A 23,185-nucleotide genomic window follows, 5' to 3' on the forward strand; every position below is an offset into this window, starting at 1 on the left:
AATTCCAAAAATATTGATTATGTCTGTAAACTGGTCTGTTTCTCTGGGCATGATACCCGTTGAAGAATGTGTTAGATTCAGCTGAGACATCTGATTAAATTATGTTAAGATTCAGGCTTTGAGTCAACCATGTCATTAGAGTGGAACTCAGCATTGAGTCCCACCTCCTTGGACTGATAAAACAGACTTTCACAAGGAAGTAGATAACGCAGAGGATCCTAAGGTCCCAGGAAGAGAGATGAGCGTTAGTCTACAGTTAGTATCCATTTCCTTGCCTTTTCCAGCTCTAGAGGCTGCTCACATTCCTTGGCTCACAGTCCCGCGGCACTACGATCTTTGCTTCTGTCATCACATCTCCTTCTCTGATTCTGACCCTCCTTCATTCTTCTTATAAGGATCCTTGTGATTGTATTGAGTCTACCAGGAGAGCCCAAGATAATTTTATCTTATCCTTAACTTAATCGTGCCTACTAATTCCCTTTTATCCTGTAACATACTCACATGTTATAGAGTGAATGGGAGATTATGAATTTCATCATTTGTTTCCCAAGCTCAGGTTCTTCAAGACCAGATTTTGTCCTCTGTGCTCTCCAGATAGCCAGCTGTTTCTTTTTTCATATTTGCATTTCTTTTAAGATAGTCCAATAGGGGAAAAAACGATAAATGTATCAAATCCTTTGATCCTTTGCCCAGGATTCAGAGTCACTAGAAATGATCTATATTTCTTTTAAAAAGTAAAACCACTCATCTCTTCAGGATTCAGTAGAATGTTCAGTGATTAGTAGTCATTGTATTTGGTAGATTAAGCATACATTCAGTCACTTTTTAGCATATACATTTGAGTGATCAGCCTAAAAAAGCTTCTGCTGTCCTGCAAGAGTCATCATTGACCACCCCTGGTCTCATTCGCTAGTTACTGTAGCATGTTGCAAGGATTCTTCACTCTTTAATATCTGTGAATGCTCAAAATTATTGAATGCATCTTTAAAAGCCCTGGATTAACTACTAAGAAAAGCCTGAGTGTGTTTATGTGTGTGTGTGTGTGTGTGATCATTCTAGCCATTAAGGCTCAATATTTATTATATTTTACTCACCTCTGAGTCCCTATCCTTCTCAGAGTCTTTATCTCATTCACTTTATTATTATATTCTTTTCTCCTCCCCTTCCTTTTTTTTTTCTCTCCCAGCCATTACTCCCTTCCCACCAAATAAATATCCAGAAGTCATGCTCTAAGTCATGCTCTAAATCTTAAAGTTCATTATATCTAGGAGAACCTCCCCCCCCCCCTTTAAAATCTCACTCAGAGTGCATTTGCTTCTAATTTAATAGCAGTTTTTACTAAGTTTTGTAATCCTTCAGTTCATGATAGGTTTAGGCATCTACTGTCCAATAAGGTAGCTGCTAGCCACATATGACTATCGAGCACATGAAATGGACCACTTATTGAGATTATAATATTTTGGATTTTTGGGGGGTAAAATAAAATATGTTATTAATTTCCCCTGTTTCTTTACTTTTTGCAATATGGCTACTAGAAAATTTTAAATCACTTAAGTGGATTGCATTTTATTTCTATTAGACAGCATCTTTTAGACACTGTAAACTAAAAGGAAATATGAGATTAATACAAAAGAAAAGGTAAGATAAATTATATGTTAAAAAAATACTAAAATAATCACAGACTGAGATCTTTTTGGGTAGGTAAAAGTACCCCTGCACATCTCTGTTGGCCCGGAAAGTATTGTTATAATATTATTGTACAGTCTGATGGAAGTTCATGAAAATTGACCCTGAATTGTCAAGAAAGGTTAATTATGCTTAGGATATTGCATTTTTGAAAGTATAGAAGTATGTAATATATTTCAGTACAAAATTCCATTAGGAAGAGAGGCAAAGTTAACAGTTTTATTGAAAACTTGGCTGGCTGGAGTGATTTGGTCCTTGGGTATTCCAAGAGGGTTAAATTTTATGGTAGCAGTGTTTTAGTCAGGCTAAGCAATAATTTTAGATAATTTTTATGGTAGGCAGTGAGTCCATCAAAGAATAAAAATGCTAAAATAGTCAAAAATCACTTTTTTATTCAGAAATTTTCTTACATTTTAACACAAAGTAGTCATGAAAAATCATTATTTCAAAAGGAATTATAAAACGATGTACAAACTTGATTTTTTCACTCAAGAAACTTTTGTATGTAGTGTTTACAATCTCAGTGCTGTGATGATGTATGAACAAAGCATATTGTGATTTATAGGACGCATAACTGTTATCTGTGAAAAGAAAATTGCTTTCCTGAGTTCTTGCTCTTATCAGGATACTTTGGCCCCTCAATGCATCAGCCCACTGAGGGCCTACAGGTACCTGAGGCACCGCTTTAGGGATTGTGAGACCTCTGCTTCTTACAGCAAGGATAGCCTAAGGAAATGAAAGCTAATACAGACGGATATGTGAGGACATTTTAGGTGATGTAAGAATTCCCTTTGTTTTGATTATTGTGTATAATTGCATTTTATTCTTTGTGTATTTTGCCTTTGGTTTACAAAAAGTCTGGATCTCTGAAAGATTTAGTGACTTTGCAGTTTTGTTTTTCTCATGAAGCACAAATTATGATTTCTGCAGCACATGCTTAACTTTTTTTTTTTCCTTGTATTTTCTCCAAAGTATCACCAAACCTCTTATTCAGGGTTAGTGTTAATTGACTTCAGTGAAGTCTGGTTAATAGTGTTACCATACACACAATCTTTTTTAAAAAAGTGCCACTAAATTATTACTTGTACTTTCAATAACATCGTTATTCATTGAGGTAATAAATGAATATTAAATATTTACAATATGCCAAGCCCTATGCAGCAGTAATACCATGAATCTTAAGCTAGTAGGAGAAAAAGTGATGGAATTACCCTTTTGGCTCTCTCAGCAGCACCCTGGGGGCTGGCAAGGACAAGCACCTTACAAAAGTTAGCAAAAAGAGATCAAGAGAAAGTGTTGAGCCATTTTCTAAGAAAGATTGGTATGACGCAAAAGCACCAGCAGTGTTTAAAGTGTGAAATATTGGGAAACATTGATTACAAGGACTCAAGGAACCAAAATTGTATCTGATGGCCTTAAGGGTCATTTTGTTTTTGTTTTTTATTTAATAAAGTTTTATTTTTCGAATATACATTTGATTTGACCTGTTCATGCATCATCACCAGCAGCTGAGGCATCTCCACCCTTGGTGTTTCTGGTGTAAATTACTTCTGTGTTGTGGGACCAGCTTGGTAAGTCCTTTCCTAAGCAGCTCTTCAGGGGCTGCCCTGGCCAGGGAACCACACATTGTCACTCTCTCAGAGACCACAGCAGGAGTTATAAGCTTCCTTACAGAGTTTGTCATAGGTGGCTTTGTAAAGCAAGACTAAGTTATTGAGTTTGTCCAGAACTTTGCCTTTGGACTGCTTCTTTTTGGCCTTATCTCCAGATTTGTTCACTGGGTCTTTGTCTTTTTGGCTGACTTTCCAGCATCTTTCTTCTTCTTGTCATCCTTGGGTGGCATTGTGAAGCTCAGAGAGCAGTTTCAGCCACTGCAACCTTGCTAAGATGTCAGACAGAAAGCACAGTTGTGTTTTCGAGATGACCCTTGCTGAGCTGCAGAATGATGAAGTTGAATTTGGAAAATTCAAACTAATTTCTGAGGATGCGCGGGGCAAAAACTGCCCAACCAACTTGCATGGCCTGGGTCTTACCCATGATGAAATATGCTACATGGTCAAAAAAATGGCAGGCCTTGATTGAAGCTCACATTGATGTCAAAACTCCCGACTTTCAATAGTGGCAAATAAAATGTTTCATTGGGAGGCAGGAGTGATGGAATTAGAACTAGCATACCAGGAATGGTACAAACCCTCAGAACATCTAATTTATGTAGCAGACTGTAATACTCACCCATGTGAACATTATCTTTTAGGCATATTGAGGAAGAATGGTTGAGAACCAGTTTTAGACAGTAACAGAACACTGTCACCTTAAAGCTGTTAACTATTTACCATGAAGAGTGTGTGTGTGTGTACATGCAAATGTGTGCAAATAAAAGATTTCAGTCATGGAAATTATGGTCCCTATCCCTAACCTTTTTTGGATGATGGTTAAAAAAAGCAGCTATAGACCGTCTCCCTGTGCGGGGTGGATTCACATTTGAACATAAACTCAAAATTTCACCTACAGTTTCTAGGTATTTACAGACTTGTTGAATTCCACAAAGTTGCCAGTGGTTAAGAACCCCTGACTTACGCTGATTCTAAATATACTCTTAGAGCAGGCTTGGCAAGATAAACTAGTTTGATATCTTTATTTTATAGATGATTCAGTTAAGACCCAGAATGGTCAAATGACTTGCTTAAAATTTAAATCATGCTTGCTTTTGCGTTTAACTTGCTTTATATTTTGATCTACTTTCCATACTTTCTTTAGTTGAGGAGGAGCTATAGATATATTAGGTTGTTTGTTATGATGTTAAAAAATATGGAGGAAAGATTTAAAAATTGGGGCTAAAAGGAGGGTATGTGTTATTTAAGTTTTATTTTGTGATATTTTGCTTTGGGAAATTGTTTCAGGTTTGTCCAAATGTAAGTCAAAAGAACATTTTTATTTGAAATAGCAAATAGAAAAGGAAAGAGGACATGTTCACTTTCAGATAATCTTTACATTATTTTATTGGGCTACATTCTCCAAGAGAACGTGAAGCAACATGTCTACTGTACACTTAAAATTTTCTCACCTGGAATATATTTAACTCCATCCTTTAGGGTCAGTTTTATTGTCTAGTTCTACCTTATTTTAAATACTTAGCAAAATAGAATAGCAACATTTCTAGGAGAAATATGAATAATGCAATTTTCTGTTAGTAATAATGAAATTTGAATTACCCTGCCTTGTCTTTTGTGTATGCTGGTATAAATATATCTGCCTAATTATCAATTCTTAGTTATAACTAGATTTTATAATTTTCAATGCTTTTTATCAGTCTCTGTGGTTGTGGAGATTTTCCTTGATCCTCTTTGGAAAGCTACCTAGACACTGGTAACATTAGTTTTTTTTTTCCTGGTTAGGTTTTAGTTTATGTATTATCCATAAATTTATTGCTGAATTTGCCTATAAGTAATGCTTATCATAGTTTCTAAACAGAGATGGGAATGCATGTATACTAGAACCAAAGACAAAAAATGCTGTTTCTCCATCTCCCAGGAGTGGGGAGACTACAGAAGACAGAACAAGTGAAAACTGAAGAATTTAAAGGTGTGTGAATTGATTCAAGCTAGGTGAGTTGCTCCCATAAGAGGCGAGGTTGGGATTTCCAGCTGTGAGGTTGTAGCAGTACTTCCATCTTTATACTAGTTAACTGTCTATCTATACTTCTTATTCTTTTCTATAGATTGCAGGTCCATATTCCACAATTCAAAACATTTCATATTTTAAAAAGATAGTTTGGCAGTTTCTAGTATCCTTACTACACAACTCAGCAATTGTACTCCTTGATACTTACCCAAGAGCAATGAAGACATATGTCTGTACAAAAACCTTTCTGAATATTTATAGCAGCTTTATTTATAATCACCAAAAGTTGGAAACAACTCAAATCGCAAAAGCATTATGCTAAGTGAAAGAAGACCTGACTCAAAGGGTTACATACTGTACGATTGCTATCATATGACATTATGCAAAAAGTGAATCTATAGGTACAAAAATCTGATCAGTGCTTGCCATGGACTGGGGTTGGGGTAGGAGATTGATTACAGAGAAGCATGAAGGAACTTTTTGGCATGATGGAAATGTTCTACATCTTGATTGTGGTGGTGGTTGCACAACTGTATAAGTTTGTTAAAATTCACAGAATTGTATACCTAAAAAGGGTGAATTTTACGATATGTAAATTGTGCTTCAGTAAATAAGCATTAAATAAGAAATGGCACAGTACCTCTGTTATAGTTTATATAACATCTCCTTGGAGTTTGAGGCTGTATTCTGTATTCAAACATTAATATACTTTGCGGTGAGGCAGATGATAGCTATATTCATTAAGTGGGTCAAGTGTTGCTGCCAAAAGCTTTTTGGATTTTAGATTTGTGAATAAAGAATTGTGGATTGATGGCTGTAGGAAAAGGGCTACAAGTGTAGAGCATTAATATAAAACTATGGCCAAACTATTTTGGATCAAATATAACTTTTACTTGTTCAAACCACTTGTTGTGGAGCAAACACTGTGATAGTAAAAAACTGAATGTCCCTTTCCTCCCAACCCCCATCTGCTATTATGGCATATAGTTAGTTAATGGCATGGGTAATAGTGGGCAGTCCAAGCACCCAGGCTCAGTACATGACTTCACAATCTACCATGCTTAGAACAAGAGCCCCCTCCCCCTTTCCTGTTTTCTTTTAATGTATCAAAAAGTTCTTTCCTTAAAACAAAAAAAGGAAAAAAAAGAAAAATGATAAGTGCTGGTGAGGATTCGCAAAAATAGGAACACCTTAATACATTGTTGATGGGAATGTAAAATGATGCAGCTGCTGTGGAAAACAGTTTGGCAGTTCTTCAAAAAGTTAAACACAGAACTACCATATGACTCTGCAGTCTCAAAAGAATCGAAAACAGGGACTTGAACAAATATTTGTATACCAATGTTTAAAGCAGCATTTTCCCCAATAACCAAAAAGTGAAAGCAACCCAAATGTTATCACCAGATGAATGGGTAAACAAACAAAATGTGTGTGTGTATACACACCTAAACAGTGGAATATTACTCAGTCTTAAAAAGGAATGAAGTTCTGATATATGCGACAACAGAGATGAATCTTTAAGGCATCATGTCAGACACAAAGGATCAGATATTGTGTGATTCTGCTTATATGAGTGGAGAGGGGAGATGAGGAGTTAATGTTTTCAGTGCCAAATTTCTTGAACTTGATAATTGTTTTTAAGGTTACGTAAATGAATATCCTTGTTTTTAGGAAATGTTCATGGAAATATTAAGTGCTCAAGGAGCATGACACATACAACCTAGATTTTTAGAAAATAGGTAAATAGGTAGATAGACGTATGGGTGTATGGATAGATGAATGTGTTGTGGATGGGAGGAATGATATGGCAAATGTGGCAAAATGTTAAAAGTTGGTGAATCTGGGTGTCTAGGGGTAGAGTTATGTTGGAGTTCTCTGTATGGGTTTTGTATTATTTTTGCAACTCTCCTTTGTACTTCAAAATAAAAATAAAATAAGAAAACTTAAGTCCTTTCTTCTGCAGCGTAACCTAACTGTCTTTTTCTTTTCTTTGATGTACTGGGGCCAGGGTTGAACCTGGGACTATGTATGTGGGGAGGTGGTGCTCAACCACTGAGCCACATCAGCTCCCTGACTTGGTTCCTTCATTTGTTTGCTTGTTGTTTGTTTTTAGGAGGCCTGGAACTGAACCTGGGACCTCCGAGCCACATTCACTCCTGGTCATTTTCCTTTAATGTATGGGCATACTTTGCAGAATGTCTCATTGGTTCACAATTTCTCTTGACTTTCAGTATCTAATTTCAGACAATGTGTGCATCTCTGTATCTCCTAATGCAACCTTTTTTGGCCAGTATGTATTTATATTCATGTCCCTAAATTTTAGTATCTGCATTTTAAACAACAAAAAAAATTGGCAGGAAAAATCTTGAGTTGCATTCCAAATACACTTGGCAGGATGTTGGAAAATATATTTAAATGATTTGAAAAGCCTCATAAGTGTCCGTAACAGGATGTGTGTGTTAGATGCTGCTGAGGCTGAGAGGCCATATTACTACATACATAGGAACTGTATTTATTGATTTCATTATATGTTCTGGCAGAGCCTTTGTTATACATGAATGTTATATTATGTCTTAGAAATGTTCTAGGACATTCATTGAGGTTTTTGTGTTGACATGTAATATAACAATTTTTTTAATTTAAAAGTTGTCTTGAAGAATAATACAGTTTCTGGGAATGTTTTACCTTAGAAGATTTGTTTTCAGCTGTCCTGTCAGAGGTGGAGTATCTCCCTTTTACTAAAAATTTGGAACATTCTTCTCAACTAGTAATCTTATTAGTTTATGTCTAGTTTCAGCTTAGGTGAGCTTTGTCCTTAAAAAAATATTCTACCAACAAAATAGTATTATCTGTAATTAAAGATCAAAGTTATATAGAATACCACATTTTCCCCTGAAAAATCTGCTTTCATTCAGCTTCTCATGAAAGCTTTACCAAGCTTTAGAATTGTTAACCAAGTAAATAGTCCAGGTTGGGTAAGATTGCTTTATTGCTTATTCTACAGTTCATAAGGTACCACTTTTTAACAGTTTAGCACAGGGTTCTTTTTGCTTTTTGTTTTTTTCCCCCAGCTGATGTTTTTTTTCTTAAAGGCTATTTAGGGCAACATTAAAACTGTCTTGGAAAATATCTGACCAAGGTGAAGAATCAAATACCAGTGAGAATTTTTGAGCTAAAATGTCAGAGATCATTTAAACTTTAACCTTCATTTGCTAGATAACCACAAAATAGAGGCTCCCTGGAAGATAATATGGCTTGCCAGTGGCCATACAAGTAAATCAGAGCTAGAACTCAGTCCATACCTTATATTGTCCAGTCTTGTGTTTTTTCCTGTATTTTTGCTGATGAATTAGTTGTTTGGTAATCATTTGGGGAAAACAGTTTATTTTGCAGAATTTTAGCAGTGATAATATTAAGAGTAAGAAGAATATTGAAAGTAGTTTTTTTAGGGTAAAAGGTGACTTCTTAAGTAGTGATTAAAACCACTGTAGATTTTGCCCATATAGGCATTGTCTTACAACCTTCTTCTCCCTCCCTGCCTCCTATCAACCTATCTTACAGGCTCTAGCTCTGTGAGTCTGCTCAATTTGCTTAATTCATATCAGTGAGGTCATATAATATTTGTCCTTCAGTGCCTGGCTTGCTTCACTCATCATAAGGTCTTCAAGATTCATCCATTTATCCCACGTGTTAGTACTGTATTCCTTCTTACAGCAGGGTAATATTTCGTTGTGTAGTGTATATACCACAATTTGTTTATCCAGTCATCTGTTGATGGACATTTGGGTTGTTTCCAGCTTTCACCAATAGTGAATAATGCTACTGTGAACGTTGGCGTGCATATATCTGTTTGTGTCCCTGCTTTCAATTCTTCTGGATATGTACCCAGCAGTGGGATTGCTGGATCATATGGCAGTTGTATAGTAGCTTCCTGAGGAACTGCCAGACTGTCCTCCATAATGGCTGCACCATTCTTCATTCCCACCAGCAGTGGCTGAGGGTTCCCATTCATTCACTTCTTCTCCAACACCTGTAGTCCTCTGTTTTTTACTAGCTGCCAGTCTAATGGATGTAAGATGATATCTCATTGTAGCTTTGATTGGCATTTACCTAATAGCTAGTGATGTTGAGCATCTTTTCATGTGCTTCTTAGCCATTTGTATTTCTTCTTTGGAGAGGTGTCTATTCAGATCACTTGCCCATTTTTTAAATGGGTTGTTTGTCTCTATTTTTGAGGTGTGGGATTTCTTTATAAATGCTGGATATTAGGCTCCTTTCAGATATATGGTTAACAAATATTTTCTCCCATTGAATAGGCTGCCTTTTCACTTTCTTGACAAACTCCTTTGAGGTGCAAAAGTTTTTAATTTTGAGGAGGTCCCATTTATCTGTTTTTCTTTTGTTGCTTGTACTTTGGGTATAAAGTTCATGAAGACATTTCCTAATACAAGATCTTGTAGATGCTTCCCTACATTATCTTCCAAGATTTTTATGGGACTGTTATTCTACTATAGACTTATTGTGATTCTAGCAATAGAAGAACTTGCCATTGATGTGGAGGCAGTGGCCACGGGAGGTTCTAGGGGAGGAAGAGGAAAAAATAGGTATAGTATGGGGGCATTTTCAGGACTTGGGAATTGTCCTGAATGACATTGCAATAACTGATATAAGCCATTATATATCTTTCATAATTTACAGCATTATGCAGGACAGAATGTAAATTACAATATAAACTATAATCCAGGCTTTAGTGACAGTGCTCCAAAATCCGTTCAGCACTTGTAACAAATGTACCACACTAATGAAGGATGATGTTAATGTGGCCAAGTGTGGGATGGGTAAGGAGTGGAACATATGGGAATCCCCTATATTTTTTATGTAGCATTTATGTAATTTTAGTGTATTTAAAAAAATTTTTAAGGTATACAAGAAAAGTAAATAAATGCCTATCCATAAAAAATAACAACACCGTAGAGCAGCACAGTTCAATAAAATGTCTAATTTTTCTCTGTGCTATCTACACTGGTAAGCATTGCCTATTGCATACTCGAAATATAGTTAATGTGACTAAGGAATGGAGTTTTTATTTTTATATAATTTTAATTTTAAAATAGTCATGTGGGGGGGCTATTAGCCATTAATGAACAGAACAGTTCAGAAGTTTTGTTATTATAGCACAGTTGATGTTTAATAGTTAACTAATGTTAAGTTGTAGAAAACAATAGAGGGAAAGGATATTCATCAGGAAAGTATTAATGCTTTGCTCAAACCTATAATTTCAAGACCCTAAATTATTCTGTGTTTCAAATGGATAAGGGGTGGTTTTACTGTGATCATGGATCTGGTTTTAACCAGTGGGTATGGACTTTAGGCCATTGTCAGAATGAGTGAGAAGATGGGTAGGATTTAGAAGTAAGAAGAAGGCATTCAGAATGCTGATAACTTTGTAATTGTCTCCCAATTGTCTGAAAATATTCATGAAAGATCACAGAGAGAAAAAGTAATTCAGGAATCCTTGGGGCCAGTATTTACATATAGTAAAATAAAGGTCTACCTAGAAATTGCCTTTGGTGCAAGGCCTAACATTTGCCATTAGGTTATTTCCTGATGCTTTAGTTAAATTCCTTCCACAGTCATTATAGCAGGTTCTAAATTTTCCAAACCTTTTAGTAAAAACACGGTGGAATTTGTCATGTAAATTAATATTTTATTTCCCATATAGCCAGCTGTCAATTTAGCTAGAGATTCAGTTCAACTCTTAAATATGCTGGAAACCTTGATGAGAAAGTATCTATATCGGACTTGAAAACTCATGGTACTACTGAGCATTGGGTAACATTAAGGGTTCCTACCTCAGCCTAACTGAGATTCTTTACTGAAGTCTTTACGTAGCTCTTCCCTCGAGGTGTCTAATAAGTTCAGGAATTAAAACATGCCGTGGCAAACGGAAAGTGCAGTGACCATTTGATTAGACCCAGAATGGATTTTCTTCATTTCTCTTTCCTTGGCCTAAAGAGTTCAAACAAAGTAGAAAGTAAATAGTATCTGTATATTGTTTCTTGTACATTTTTCCAAGCTCATCTGAAATCCTTTAAAACAGTTTTGATGGAAAATTTTGTCTCGTTTTTTTTCACTTTGTTTAACCTATTTAATGCTAGTAATTATCATTGTTTTAAATATTCTATTTTTATTATTCTTTTCTTTTGCCTAGGTGACTTCTTCAAAAGCTCAGTTTTAGTTAGTTTTATACACATATATTAGCCTAGTTCAGAACTTGACAGTGGATTCATTGAAACCGTAGATAATTTACTTAACTACCCTGGTGCCAGTTTCATTAACTGTATGTAAATATGCTGCAGATGATCACTTAGGGGGGTGATTCTGAAATTAGGGGTGGGATGGCAGGGAGAAGAGTGGCTTTGAAATTACATCCTGCTCTTATTGCTTATAATGAGGAATGTTACTGATAGGTGTTTATTATGCATGGTTTGAAAGTACAGAAAAGTAAGGTCAGATTAATTTTTTAGTCCCTTATTGCTTTAATAATTTGTGATTTTCTATTCATAATCTTTCTTTATATTCCATCTCAATAAAATCAAATGACTTGTTTTTATTAAACTAAGTCCACTTTCCTTTTATCCTGTCAGCTGCTGAGAAGGAGAATAGAAACCCCTTAAAATAATGAAATTGAGATTAGTCAGTAATCATGACTTCTGTTTATTGATGTAGGTTTCCTTCATTTTTATTTTTAAAAGTACTTTTGTCTTTAAGTGAAAGAGAAGTTGTTTTTGACTTAGAGTTGTTTGTGTCTCAGAGAAATAGAAAGTTTTATTGTTGACCTTCATTCTGATAACAAAGCTTTTTAAACGATTAACTCACGCGCGCGCGTGTGTGTGTGTGTGTGTAGGTTTATCATGTATCATATCATTAGTTATTTGAGTAATAAAAACAACTTAGTCTTTGGAAAGTAAACTTTGTTGCTTGCTCATTTTTTATCCCACTTTATTCTAATCAAAGAAAAATATTTTAAGCCATCTATTTTCTCCATTCCAGGCTGCTATTATCTTGACTATAATTGCCTGGTTTCCTTTCTGGCTGATCTATTGCTAGTCTTTATCAGGATGTTATTAAAGAATATAAATGGTCCATAGAGCACTGTATGCTCAGCCAGAGTATTTTCAAATCCTCAGTTGAAATGAAACAGAACTGGTGGTTTGATTGTGAAGTAAGTAGCTCAGATGTTGTTAGAGTGTGTAAGGGACTCTAAATTCATTATGTTCATGAGGGACTCTAAATTCATTACGTTGGTTGTTCCTGCGAGGTGGCATTTGAAAAATAGCTTCAACTATTTATGCATTGTGGTCCTTGGGCACCAGATAGTGGATGTTGGAATGTATTGCAGAAAAGCTGATTAAAGTGCTAGGGTCTCTAAGAATAAGAGTAGAAAGTTACTTGTAATGCCTGTGTCTGCCTGTTGGTTGCACTTATATACTTCCTTTTGAAAACTTTGGTTTCAGCTTATCTAAGAGGGAAAAACATTTTTGCAAAAATGTGCCTTTTGGTGAAAACATCAATAAACTATGCTTGATGAGAAGTTTATGTTGTTGGTTCTGATTTGAACTCTGGGGATCCCAAAGGCTTTGCAGTTATATTAACTATCTGTTGGGGTCATGTTTCACTATAACTTAAATTTCAATAGTAGCTACTTTCATGTCACAATCTTAATATGGTTTTACTGCATATTAGTGAGTTTATACGTATGCCAAAATATAAACTATGTCAGAATTCATTATTTTTTCCTCCCTCCCACCGTTTTACAATATTTCCTCGTTTTCATTATAAGACTTAAACTTCTTGGCTTAGAGAAGCATTCATGGTCTTTCCATTTCTTTTCTACCTCGTTCCCCTGTAGGTGTCCTTTGCTCCATCTTTGCAGAGCTACCATTTCCCTTCTCGTTTCTTTTGCTTAGGTTGCTTCATTTTCTCCCACCCTTCTTCACCTGAGGAGTACCTGTTTTACCTCAAGAACCCTTCTTCAAAGACCCCTTCTTTGAATCATAGTTATCTTGCCTCTTATTGTTACCATTTAGACTAGTCTGTAAGTCTTACAGCATACTTCCATAAGATTTTTTCATACTGTACTGTAATCATTTGCTTACTTGTCTTTCTCCATTAATAGAGCCATATTCCTTGAGTTGAGAGACAATAGTGTTTTATCATTTTCTATTGGGCACATAGGCTTTTGAATAAATATATGGTGAGTGATTTAATGAATGACTCTTAAGTCCATAATTTGATTTACTTAGATCTTGGTTCTTTTAATGTATTGGATAATATGGGTTTTGCTACTTTCCTTACAAGGAGCATTTTAAATAAATGTAAACATTGCTACCTAAAATGTTTAGTAAAGGTAGACCTTTGGAAGGGAAGGCAAGAACATTGTTGACTAGAGGTTGGTAATTTAATACTGTCAATGAATTAAGGAATCTGGAATACAGTTTGTGGGAAATTTGAAAGACCAACTGCTTTTGCCATGAAATCATACATTTTAGCTTATTGGTGTATATTGTTGAACCTGTGCTTTAATGGTGCATAAAATTTCCTTAGGAGAGAATAATTGTACACTTTTTCCTTTTTTGTAAATATCCAGTTTGTTATCATTTCTAGATCTTAACCTAATCTTAATCCAAGGGGTAAGGTGAAAGTTTAAGCTAAAAGAATATTTACTAATGATGGTTTATAGAATTTAAACATAGCTTGGTTAGCATGAGATTTCTAAAGTACTTTCACCAATATTCTGCATTTTGTACCAAAATAGAAACAAAAGGCAAATAAATCCATATTTATAAATAATATTTAAAAATAATTTAAGTATATTTCATAATAGAATTATAACATTCTCATTTAATATAGAATTTTAGTTCTTATATGTATACTTTCTATTTACTTTTATATAATTATTTGCTCAGGTATTTTTTATAATTATTTCTTTAATGATGTAGCAAACTGAACCAGCATATTATAGCTGAATCATAGTCTTGGCCATTCTTTCTATTTCTTTAATGACCAAACATTGTATTATTAAAATTCCTTGTCCTTTAATTGAGCTTGCAAAAGAAACTTGTTTCTTAGATCTTCAATACCCTAAGAAATTTATTATAGGAGTTTTTAATTTAATTATATTTCTATTTTCAGTCTTTGTGATACATTAAAAAATTCATTCTGAAAAGATAAAATGTGGAAAATTACCTGCATCTCAAGAAGTTGGATTTCTGCTCATTCTCAGAGACTTTTGCTTCCTTTCTAAAAATATTTATTGTTAAAATTGGGTATTGATGTTGTATGAAGTATAAAGATTACAGTACTTTTAGAATATCATGGCCATTTAAGAATGTATTCACTGTTCGGGTTTTGGGAGCGCTGCCTCCAAGAGGTTCATAGCATTTGGTACGTACTTCACATATTTCTAAGTCTACAGTCCTACCCTATCTCATATCGTGGCAAAGGCTTCATGGGTCTGATATTTGCATTTTCTACTGCTGTAATGCTCAACAGTGGTAATAGTGTTTTTTTTTTTTTAACTTTCCATGTCATTACAAATAAAACTGAGTTTTTTGAAGACTAGTAATTTGTACCTTTAAAAAAAAAACACATTATTTTGCTTTTGTCTCAGAATGTATTATGCCTCACAAGTATTCTGTGACAGCCTGAATAGAAAAGGGGGGAGGGGACATTGTCTTCAGCTGGCATGCTGTTATCAGAGGGAATGTGTTTCTGGACACGAGATTTAGCATTCATTGGTTGTCTCAAGAAAGCTATTTCATCTGAGGATTGGACAAGAAGCTGCGTCAATTTGCTGCCCGTCTCCAAGGCACTGGTGATGCTGCCTTCACAAGCTGGCTAACGTCACGGCTCCATCACCCAGCGGGGTGTGGACTCTCTTTTTCTGTTCTTCTCTATTTAGTTCTCTGTTTGCTGCCTACTGCATTTCTTAATCTGTCTTCTGCCAGATGCTAACAGCATGATATTTTGCAATCATCTAGGTGAATACAAGAAAGACGAACTCCTAGAAGCTGCTAGGTAAGTGATTCCATTCATTTTAAGTGAGTATAATGCATTTAAGAGAGAAAAGGGGGAGGGCAGGTGGAGGACTATAAAAATTATAACATGTTATTGTCTTGCTTGAATTTTATGCGATAATGCCAATAAGACTGTATTCTAAATTTGTGTATACTTTATTTTATATGATTAGTGTATTTAAGGATAACATCTTTCAATATGGAGATGATTATAAGGTTAATTTTATTTGGAACATTTCTTAAGGTACCTGCAAACCTTAGTTACCTAGCTTTTCAAATGATATTTTTGGAGTATTTAAATGACTAAATCTTTATTTTCTTCTGAAAATTTTTCTAGCAAACCTTGAATGAGGGGCATAAAGTAAATGTTAAAATTCTCATTGGTTTTCTTTTGTTCTTGGTCATTTATAATTTAATTGCTTAGCTTTTTAAAGCATTGTATATGTATTTCTTATTCCAGTGTTTTAGAGCACATCAGAATAAAGTTTGTTTGTAATTAAGAAGGTAAGTTTATACAGAAAAATAAAACAAAAATGTAAAAAGCTACTTATCCAAGACGTGCCACTATATGATGACTAACAGGATTTAATTAGAAATATATTAATTGAATTGTCTACAGCAAAAGAGTCATAGTGATTCATATAAAAGAAGTCAAAGCAAACTAAGATTTATTTCCCTCTCTTTTGTGAAAATATCCATACTTATAAGAAGCTCTATAATTTCATAGGAATTGACTGATTACCTTTTTACAGGAGTGGTAATGAAGAAAAACTAATGGCTTTACTGACTCCTCTAAATGTGAATTGCCATGCAAGTGATGGACGAAAAGTAAGTTATTTAAAATATAATATCCTCTTCCCTGATTTATTTTCACTTTGCAATTAAATTTTCAGAGTTGGAAATATATATATATATATATATATATAGCTGTATATTTACTGGCATCTTTTCATTGCAAAATGAAATGCTGCTATATCTGATATTGGCAGTTGTAACATATTCATAGACCTGGTGAAGCACACATCTTGAGTAAGTCTTTTAAATGTCAGACACTGAAAGTTGTTACGTAGAATTGCAGTTTTGTTGGTGATTAAAACTGTAACATACATTATTTTCCGTGTATGATAGTGGACGTAAGAAATATTTGTTTACGTCCTTTTTATTCATCTTTGTTAGGTTATTTGCCATTTTGATTTCTGAATTGGCAGGTGATTTATTTGTTAGATACCAATGCTTTTCTGTTTAAAGCTGAGAAGATGTTGCTAATGATTTTTTTTAGAACTTTTAACAGTGCTCTTTTTCTGTTTATTATTGCCTAAGTTTCTACTGTGGTGTATTAAAAGAAAATAGATTAAAGCAGAGAGAACTATTCTGAATTAATATCAGTTGTCATAAATGTAAGGTAATATATAAATGTATAGCTGGGAACTTTATTAGCTGCTTCATATTCTTGCTTAATATAGACTGAAATGTAATTCTTTACAGCCTTTGGTAATTGCAAAGTTTTATAATTATTTACCTAGTAGACATTGAAAACCAAAGTACTACCAAAGCCTTTTAAAAAATATAATCAATTGAGTTTCGAATGTTAAAAGATGACTTTCATATCTTAAAAACCTAAAATATTTTCAAAAATACACTGTAAATATTGAGGAAAATCATCTTGCACTATATTTTCAAAGAATGAATTCCTTTGAAATTATTTATAGTGAAAATATGCTATGGCAGATATCAGAATGGATGGTACCCACTTAGACTTAATAAACTATTTTGCTATTAAAAACACAATCATCTTTCTGTGAGTGATAATTTTGTAGATTAAATTACTCAGTTTTCCTTGACTGTCTTCTCAATTTTGCCCCATTCTAATGAAATCCATATAGTAGTGGCAAGGTATTGAGTCTTTCAGAGTATATATATGTTATTATTGTAGATGCTTGTATATTATTTCAAATGGCCCAATTACTGTTTAGTTTCTCTGAATAATTTGGGGGAGACTTCTAATTTCATGGAATGTTGAATTATTTATAGCAGGCTATCTATATATATATATATACTAGGAAAAATTTACGCAGTACTATTACCGACATTTTGGAGGTGTTTTTTAAAAGATAACTGCTCATTTTTCCTAAGATTTTGAAGTGCTTTGGGGATTTTAACACTCTAGTGTATACTTTGAACTCCAGATTTTGTTTGGATCCTTTCAGTAAAGTGGTGACCTCTATCACTGTGCAGAAAAGGGCCTTTTAATCTATGGTAAGTCAGCTATGCCTCTTAGACATAATTCTTTTAGAACTCAGCATATTTCACTTTTCCATAGCTGTTTTAGTACTCCAGAATTTATGTGAAATTACTATAGCAGGAATCTATTTCCATACCAGCCTCATTCCCCAATCCTTACTTACCCTTATAAACCAACAGTCCCATTTCAAATTTCTGTAAATCCTAATAATTAAGGGGCATGAACATTGATTCTTAACGAATTACCCTCTTCCCTCTGCCTTGCTCCCTGCGCAAATGTTTAGAATTCCTTTATTTTTCCTCCTCCCATAGGAGGATGTAATATACTTCCCCCTTTACTTTAACTGGAGCTAACGTATTTCTCGTCCATATTACTGTAACTTCTTACCTGTATTGCTCTTATGGCTTTTAGCACAGACTCGTGCATTGTAGTTACTCATACATGCTTTTTTTTTCTACTCATCTGTTAGCTTTCTTTTTGTTTTGCATTTTGCATGTAGCAGAAGCTTAGGGTACAAATACCCTCCCTGATAAACATAATTTTATCCTCCGAGAAAAGCACTTGCACTCTGCGGCCTTTAGAAAATTAAATCAGAAGTATGTGAGTGGGGTATTGTATATTTTCTATTATTACTATTATTCTTTTTCTTTTGGAAAATTATACCATGAGGAAGAATAAAATATTTTAATGTATAAGACATTTTTTGAGAAGATACCTCAATTATTATAATACTAGAGGATTCATAACATATAGAAAATGCAATACACCTCCAAAATGTACTGTCTTCTCAAACTAAACTAGATAGGAAAAGAAAATTAGACTTCAGCATTTATTAAGTTTTAATGCTGTGGCATAGAAAATCACTCACAATTGTCCATTTCTATGCAAAATGCAAATACAGTATCATAATTAAGATTGAATAATGTTCATATTTACATATTATTGCCAATTATGTCATAGAGTAGTTCTTATTAAAATGTACCCGTTTCAGTAAAGCTATAATGCGGTACAGATTCTGGTGACTGGGACAAGATCCTTTAATTATGAAATATCTTGTGTTCTTGGTGTTAGGGTTTTGAAAATGTATAAGCAAATGTAGTGGCTAAATTATATGCATCTCTCTTAGATACTTGTATTTTTTCAGACCATTGCTTGTGTTTATCTAGAATTAGGAAGTCATTTGTATATTAATGAGAGGATAAAGGTACATTTTTCATATATAATAAGTTATTCAGGTATGTAAAGTTTTATTTATTGAATTTGCATTTTACAGCATACTGTGGTATCAAATCCCTTTTTTTTTTTGGAGATTTTTAAAATGAGTGTATTAATGCTTAATTCAGCCTTTGCCTAGCTCTTTTTTTGCTGCTGTGATTTCTGGTATGTAAATTTAAAATGCCCATGAAAATGTCAGCTTTGTAATGTTTAAGAAAAGAAATGTTCCTTATACATTGACTAGTACAAGGAACTAGGGAGGAACTAGAGTGGGCGGAGGATTTGCCTAGAGATGTGTGGGGGTTTTAAACTTCAGTTATCCTTTTCAATGTACTATATGGGATACTACAATGACAGTGTAAGTTTTAAATGGTCTCTTTAATTCTACGCTGTGGCTTGGTGATTAATTAGATAATATGTGAATGGTTAATATTTTTATTTACTACAGACATTTATTTTTCTAACCTTTAGAATTCTGAAAATAGTGAATTAACAATAAGGTTTTAAGTAATTTACACTGTTTATTAGGATTTTGCTTTACATGTAAGTCAGAGTTGTAGTTTAGCTCATCTAGAAATTCTCAGATTGTATTTTTCCTAAAAAAAACAAAGGCACAAATTTCTTGGATAATATTTAATTCTAAACTGTTACTTTCTTACAATTATGTATGTGCTCTCAGTCATAGCCACTTTAGAAACACAGGGACATAGATATAATGTACTCTTCTTCTATTTCCTTCCCATTTCGATTAGCCATAACATTGCACAAAATTCCTTATTTTAAATTGCAGTGAAGTGCAACCAGAACCTTCTAAAGGCTTGTTCCTTTTCTAGAATCCTCTCTTCCTATTTTTTCAAACTACACCCATTTTCTTGACCTCTAATCAACCTTTACAATATTTTCTGTCAATATCAGGCAATTATGTAAATGTTGTCACCCTGTTTGATATCTAAATTTAAGCTGGCGGTATTCTCTTCTTTTTAATATTAATTTTCATAAGGATTCCTTTTTACACAAATGAAAGTAAATATTAGAATATAACTCAAATTATTTCAACACTCAACTTCCTTCAGAGTTCTTTTTTGTCCGTCTCTGCATTATTTCTCTTTACTGGCTGCTTTTATCCCCTTGCAAAAGAAATGCCTATGTAATCTCCCTCCTTATCATTACAAAGAGCAGGTTGGGATTGGGGATTATTGTATATATTCCCAAATATGAATAATATGTATCTTTATATGCATCTACTATGTCTACTATTGCTGTGTTTTTATGTCACCAACTATTGAAAGCAGTATTTCATTGATGCTTTGCTTATGATATTTTCAGTGTAATTTCTGGTATTTTAGGTCTCTTTCTGCTCCTCTCATTCAATGAATACTCAGTATCCACTACATATAGGTCTGTGCTGAGTGTCATGGATGTAAAAGAAATACATGGTTAATGGTACTCATTCACAGTACTCGTTCACAAGGAGCTTAAAATTTGGTCATTAGAATGATTAAAACATTACCCAGGGTGGTGAAGCTAAACTGCAGCAAAAAAAAATGTGTGATTCCCTTTGCTGTGACACAATTATAAAGTGTAGACTTAAGATGAGATTTTTAATTTTTAAAGCATTAGTATTTAGACATGTGTGCCCTTTTGTAGGAAACCGCAAATTTAGATGAACAGGCAATTGGAGACGTGTGATTTAAATGTAGAAAGATTATAACTAAAGGATTTCTTTAAATGTCAGGTTTCTACTGTGAAAATGTTTGCTTTCATAAAATAGTTAATAAGAATAAGACTTTGGAAACAGTGAAAAAGTTAAGTATTTAAAAACTATTTTCAAATGGAGAGCACTCTTGAAGACACCGTGAAAAAGCTATGTAGCATAGTTGAAAGAGCAATAGGCTCAAGGGTAGATTGGGTTCTATTCCCTGCTCTTCTGCTTTCTAGGTGTGTAACTGGCTCTATAGTCATAGATTTTCTTCATTCATAAATGGGGATGATCATGTCTATTCCACGAGACATTTGAGAGGAGTAAGAGTAATGACATGAGTAATGTTTGTAGCACATAGTAGAACCTCAATAAACCTATTCCTTTCATAATTTATTGACGCTTTTGAATGTATTTAGAATGGACATATGCATGCTTTTGGGCACTCCAATACCCACTATCTCCCTTCTTAAATTGTCCTTTTTATCCAGAATTCAAGCCCAAGTGGCATTTGGGGAAGAGTAAGCTATAGGTTATCTAATAATCTACAAAGTATATAATTGGATTAGTTCTTTAGGAGCTTGGCCTCTCTCTACTTCCCCTCCCAACTTCATATTAAATAAATAAATTTGTTTAAATTATAAATTCAGATATATGCTCTTGGTAAATATATATGCATTTTTAAGAGTAAATTTATTAAAAATTAATCTCTGGTTGACAATAATGTCACAGTGTTTAAATTCTATGAAGTACATTCAGTGAAGCTTAAGAAATATGTAAGATTAATGCAGTATTTTTGCGTTTCTATTTAAGATTTTAGGGCTGTTTTCATTTGTGGTATTGTAATTGGAATTTTCAGTATTCTTGGTTAACAGCGCTTGCGTCTGTATAGCTCTTCTCTAAATATCTTATTTGACCAGGATTTTAACAGTCCTTATTGGGTAGGTTGGTATTTTAAAAACTCCTTCTTGAACCATTCATTCTGCCTTTCATGCTCTTGTCTAGGCCCTTCCCACATTCATTCAGAGCCAGGCCTGTGATTGCTTTGATGAATAAAATAAGGCAGAAGTGAGGCTGTGCCAGTTCGTGGACTAGACCCTGAATTGCCCTGGCACCTTCCAGTGTCTTGCTTTTGGGATGCTCCTTGTATCCAGCTGTCATGCTATGAGGCAGCTCAAACAGCCCCATGAGATGCCCAAAGGAGGAGAACCGAGGCCTCTAACCAATAGCCTCTAAATGACTCCAGTCAGCTAGCCCCAGCCCAGCTCCAGTCCGGCCTCCAGGTGGCCATCAGTGGGCAGCCTGCCACTCTACCTTACACCACCTTGAGCCCAACTGCCCCATCAACCACCATTGCTGGGGTGAGTTGGGTATGTAGTAGTTGATAACTGAAGAATACTCTACTGTAAGAAACTACAACTCTGTGCTTATTATCTGTTGAGCAAGAAATATTGCATCTCTTTTCAGTTGGATTACAAAAAATGGCTCTCTCATAGTTTGGCTGCCTAGAAAAATAAGGGGACTTATAAATATCCCCTCAGATATATTTCTTTTCTTTAGATGTGTTCAATTGTTTTGAATTTAAATCTTACAATTTGGTTTGTTTGTTTTTCCTTTGGAAGGATGAAAATAATTTTGTATGTATCATTTGGGGTCATGGTGTGGGAGAAAGCAGGAACTTGAACCTAGAAGACCAAGTTTTCAGTTACAACTGTTACTAGCTTTATGATCGTGGTAAATTTTATTATCTCCTAAATTCTCAATATTTTTAGCCTAAAACGTGAAGGCTTTGAGCCAGATGAGTTCTAAAATACCCTTCAACCCTTTTCATATCAGGATTCTGACATATTTTGTTAATATTTTCATCAGCATTGGTAGGCTTTATCTGTAATACATGGAGTTGGGTTATATAAGAACCTGTAGAGTCACACTGAATAAAACACTCATGGTATCTGGGATAAAGTATATATAGAACCTTTTCCCCTTTAAGGAAATGTTAGCATTACCTGGATACATGCCTGGCTTTCCCTGGCCTTTAGTGTCCGTTATCATCCTCATGTTCATGCCAAAATCTTGGTAGATTAAAGGTCTTACCCTTTTTTTAAAAAATTTCTAACTTTTATGCATCATAGTTCAGATGTTACTTAGCATTGCACAAAAATCAAAATACATTAAGTATGCATTAGGGAACTCTTCAGGTTTCTTAGATTTAATTATATATCTAATCAAGTTACTTCTTTAGTGTGCACCTTGCTAAGCAAGGCATGTCCTACTGTAATGCAAAAAACCCTGAGAGGAAGTCTTCTTGCCTTCTTATATTGGGATATATTGTATAATATCTTTACACTAGTGTGTGTTCATTTTGTAACAGTGAAGGCTTGAAAATGTCTTTTTTATTTTTCATTAGGGAATTGTTTCTACTAAAACAGTCCATTTTGTCAAGCATGACCCTTCTGCTGGTGATGGTAATTAGTACCTATGCCAACTAGGTTATGTTTCTCTCATTGAAAAAAGGAATTTTCAGCGTAGGAGACCAAAGTGTTAAAAAAAAGCAGTTTGGAAAACTTAGAGAAGTTCATTTTAGCTCTTTTAGCTACCCTCCTCTTAACCTTAGATTCCCCACCAAAAGCACAAATTTCCTAC

General features: G+C 34.3%; 1 protein-coding gene across 1 annotated transcript in view; it reads left to right on the top strand.

Moving 5' to 3' along the window:
* Window positions 1–23,185, top strand: part of TNKS (tankyrase) — a 244,142-nt gene that overhangs the window by 128,274 nt on the left and 92,683 nt on the right. The window contains exons 4-5 of the mRNA XM_058290097.2: window positions 15,351–15,387; window positions 16,139–16,214. Coding sequence (XP_058146080.1) covers window positions 15,351–15,387; window positions 16,139–16,214 — 113 coding nt within the window. The remainder of the gene's footprint in view (window positions 1–15,350; window positions 15,388–16,138; window positions 16,215–23,185) is intronic.

Source organism: Dasypus novemcinctus, chromosome 29 (genome assembly GCF_030445035.2).
Source record: "Dasypus novemcinctus isolate mDasNov1 chromosome 29, mDasNov1.1.hap2, whole genome shotgun sequence".
NCBI lineage: Eukaryota > Metazoa > Chordata > Mammalia > Cingulata > Dasypodidae > Dasypus > Dasypus novemcinctus.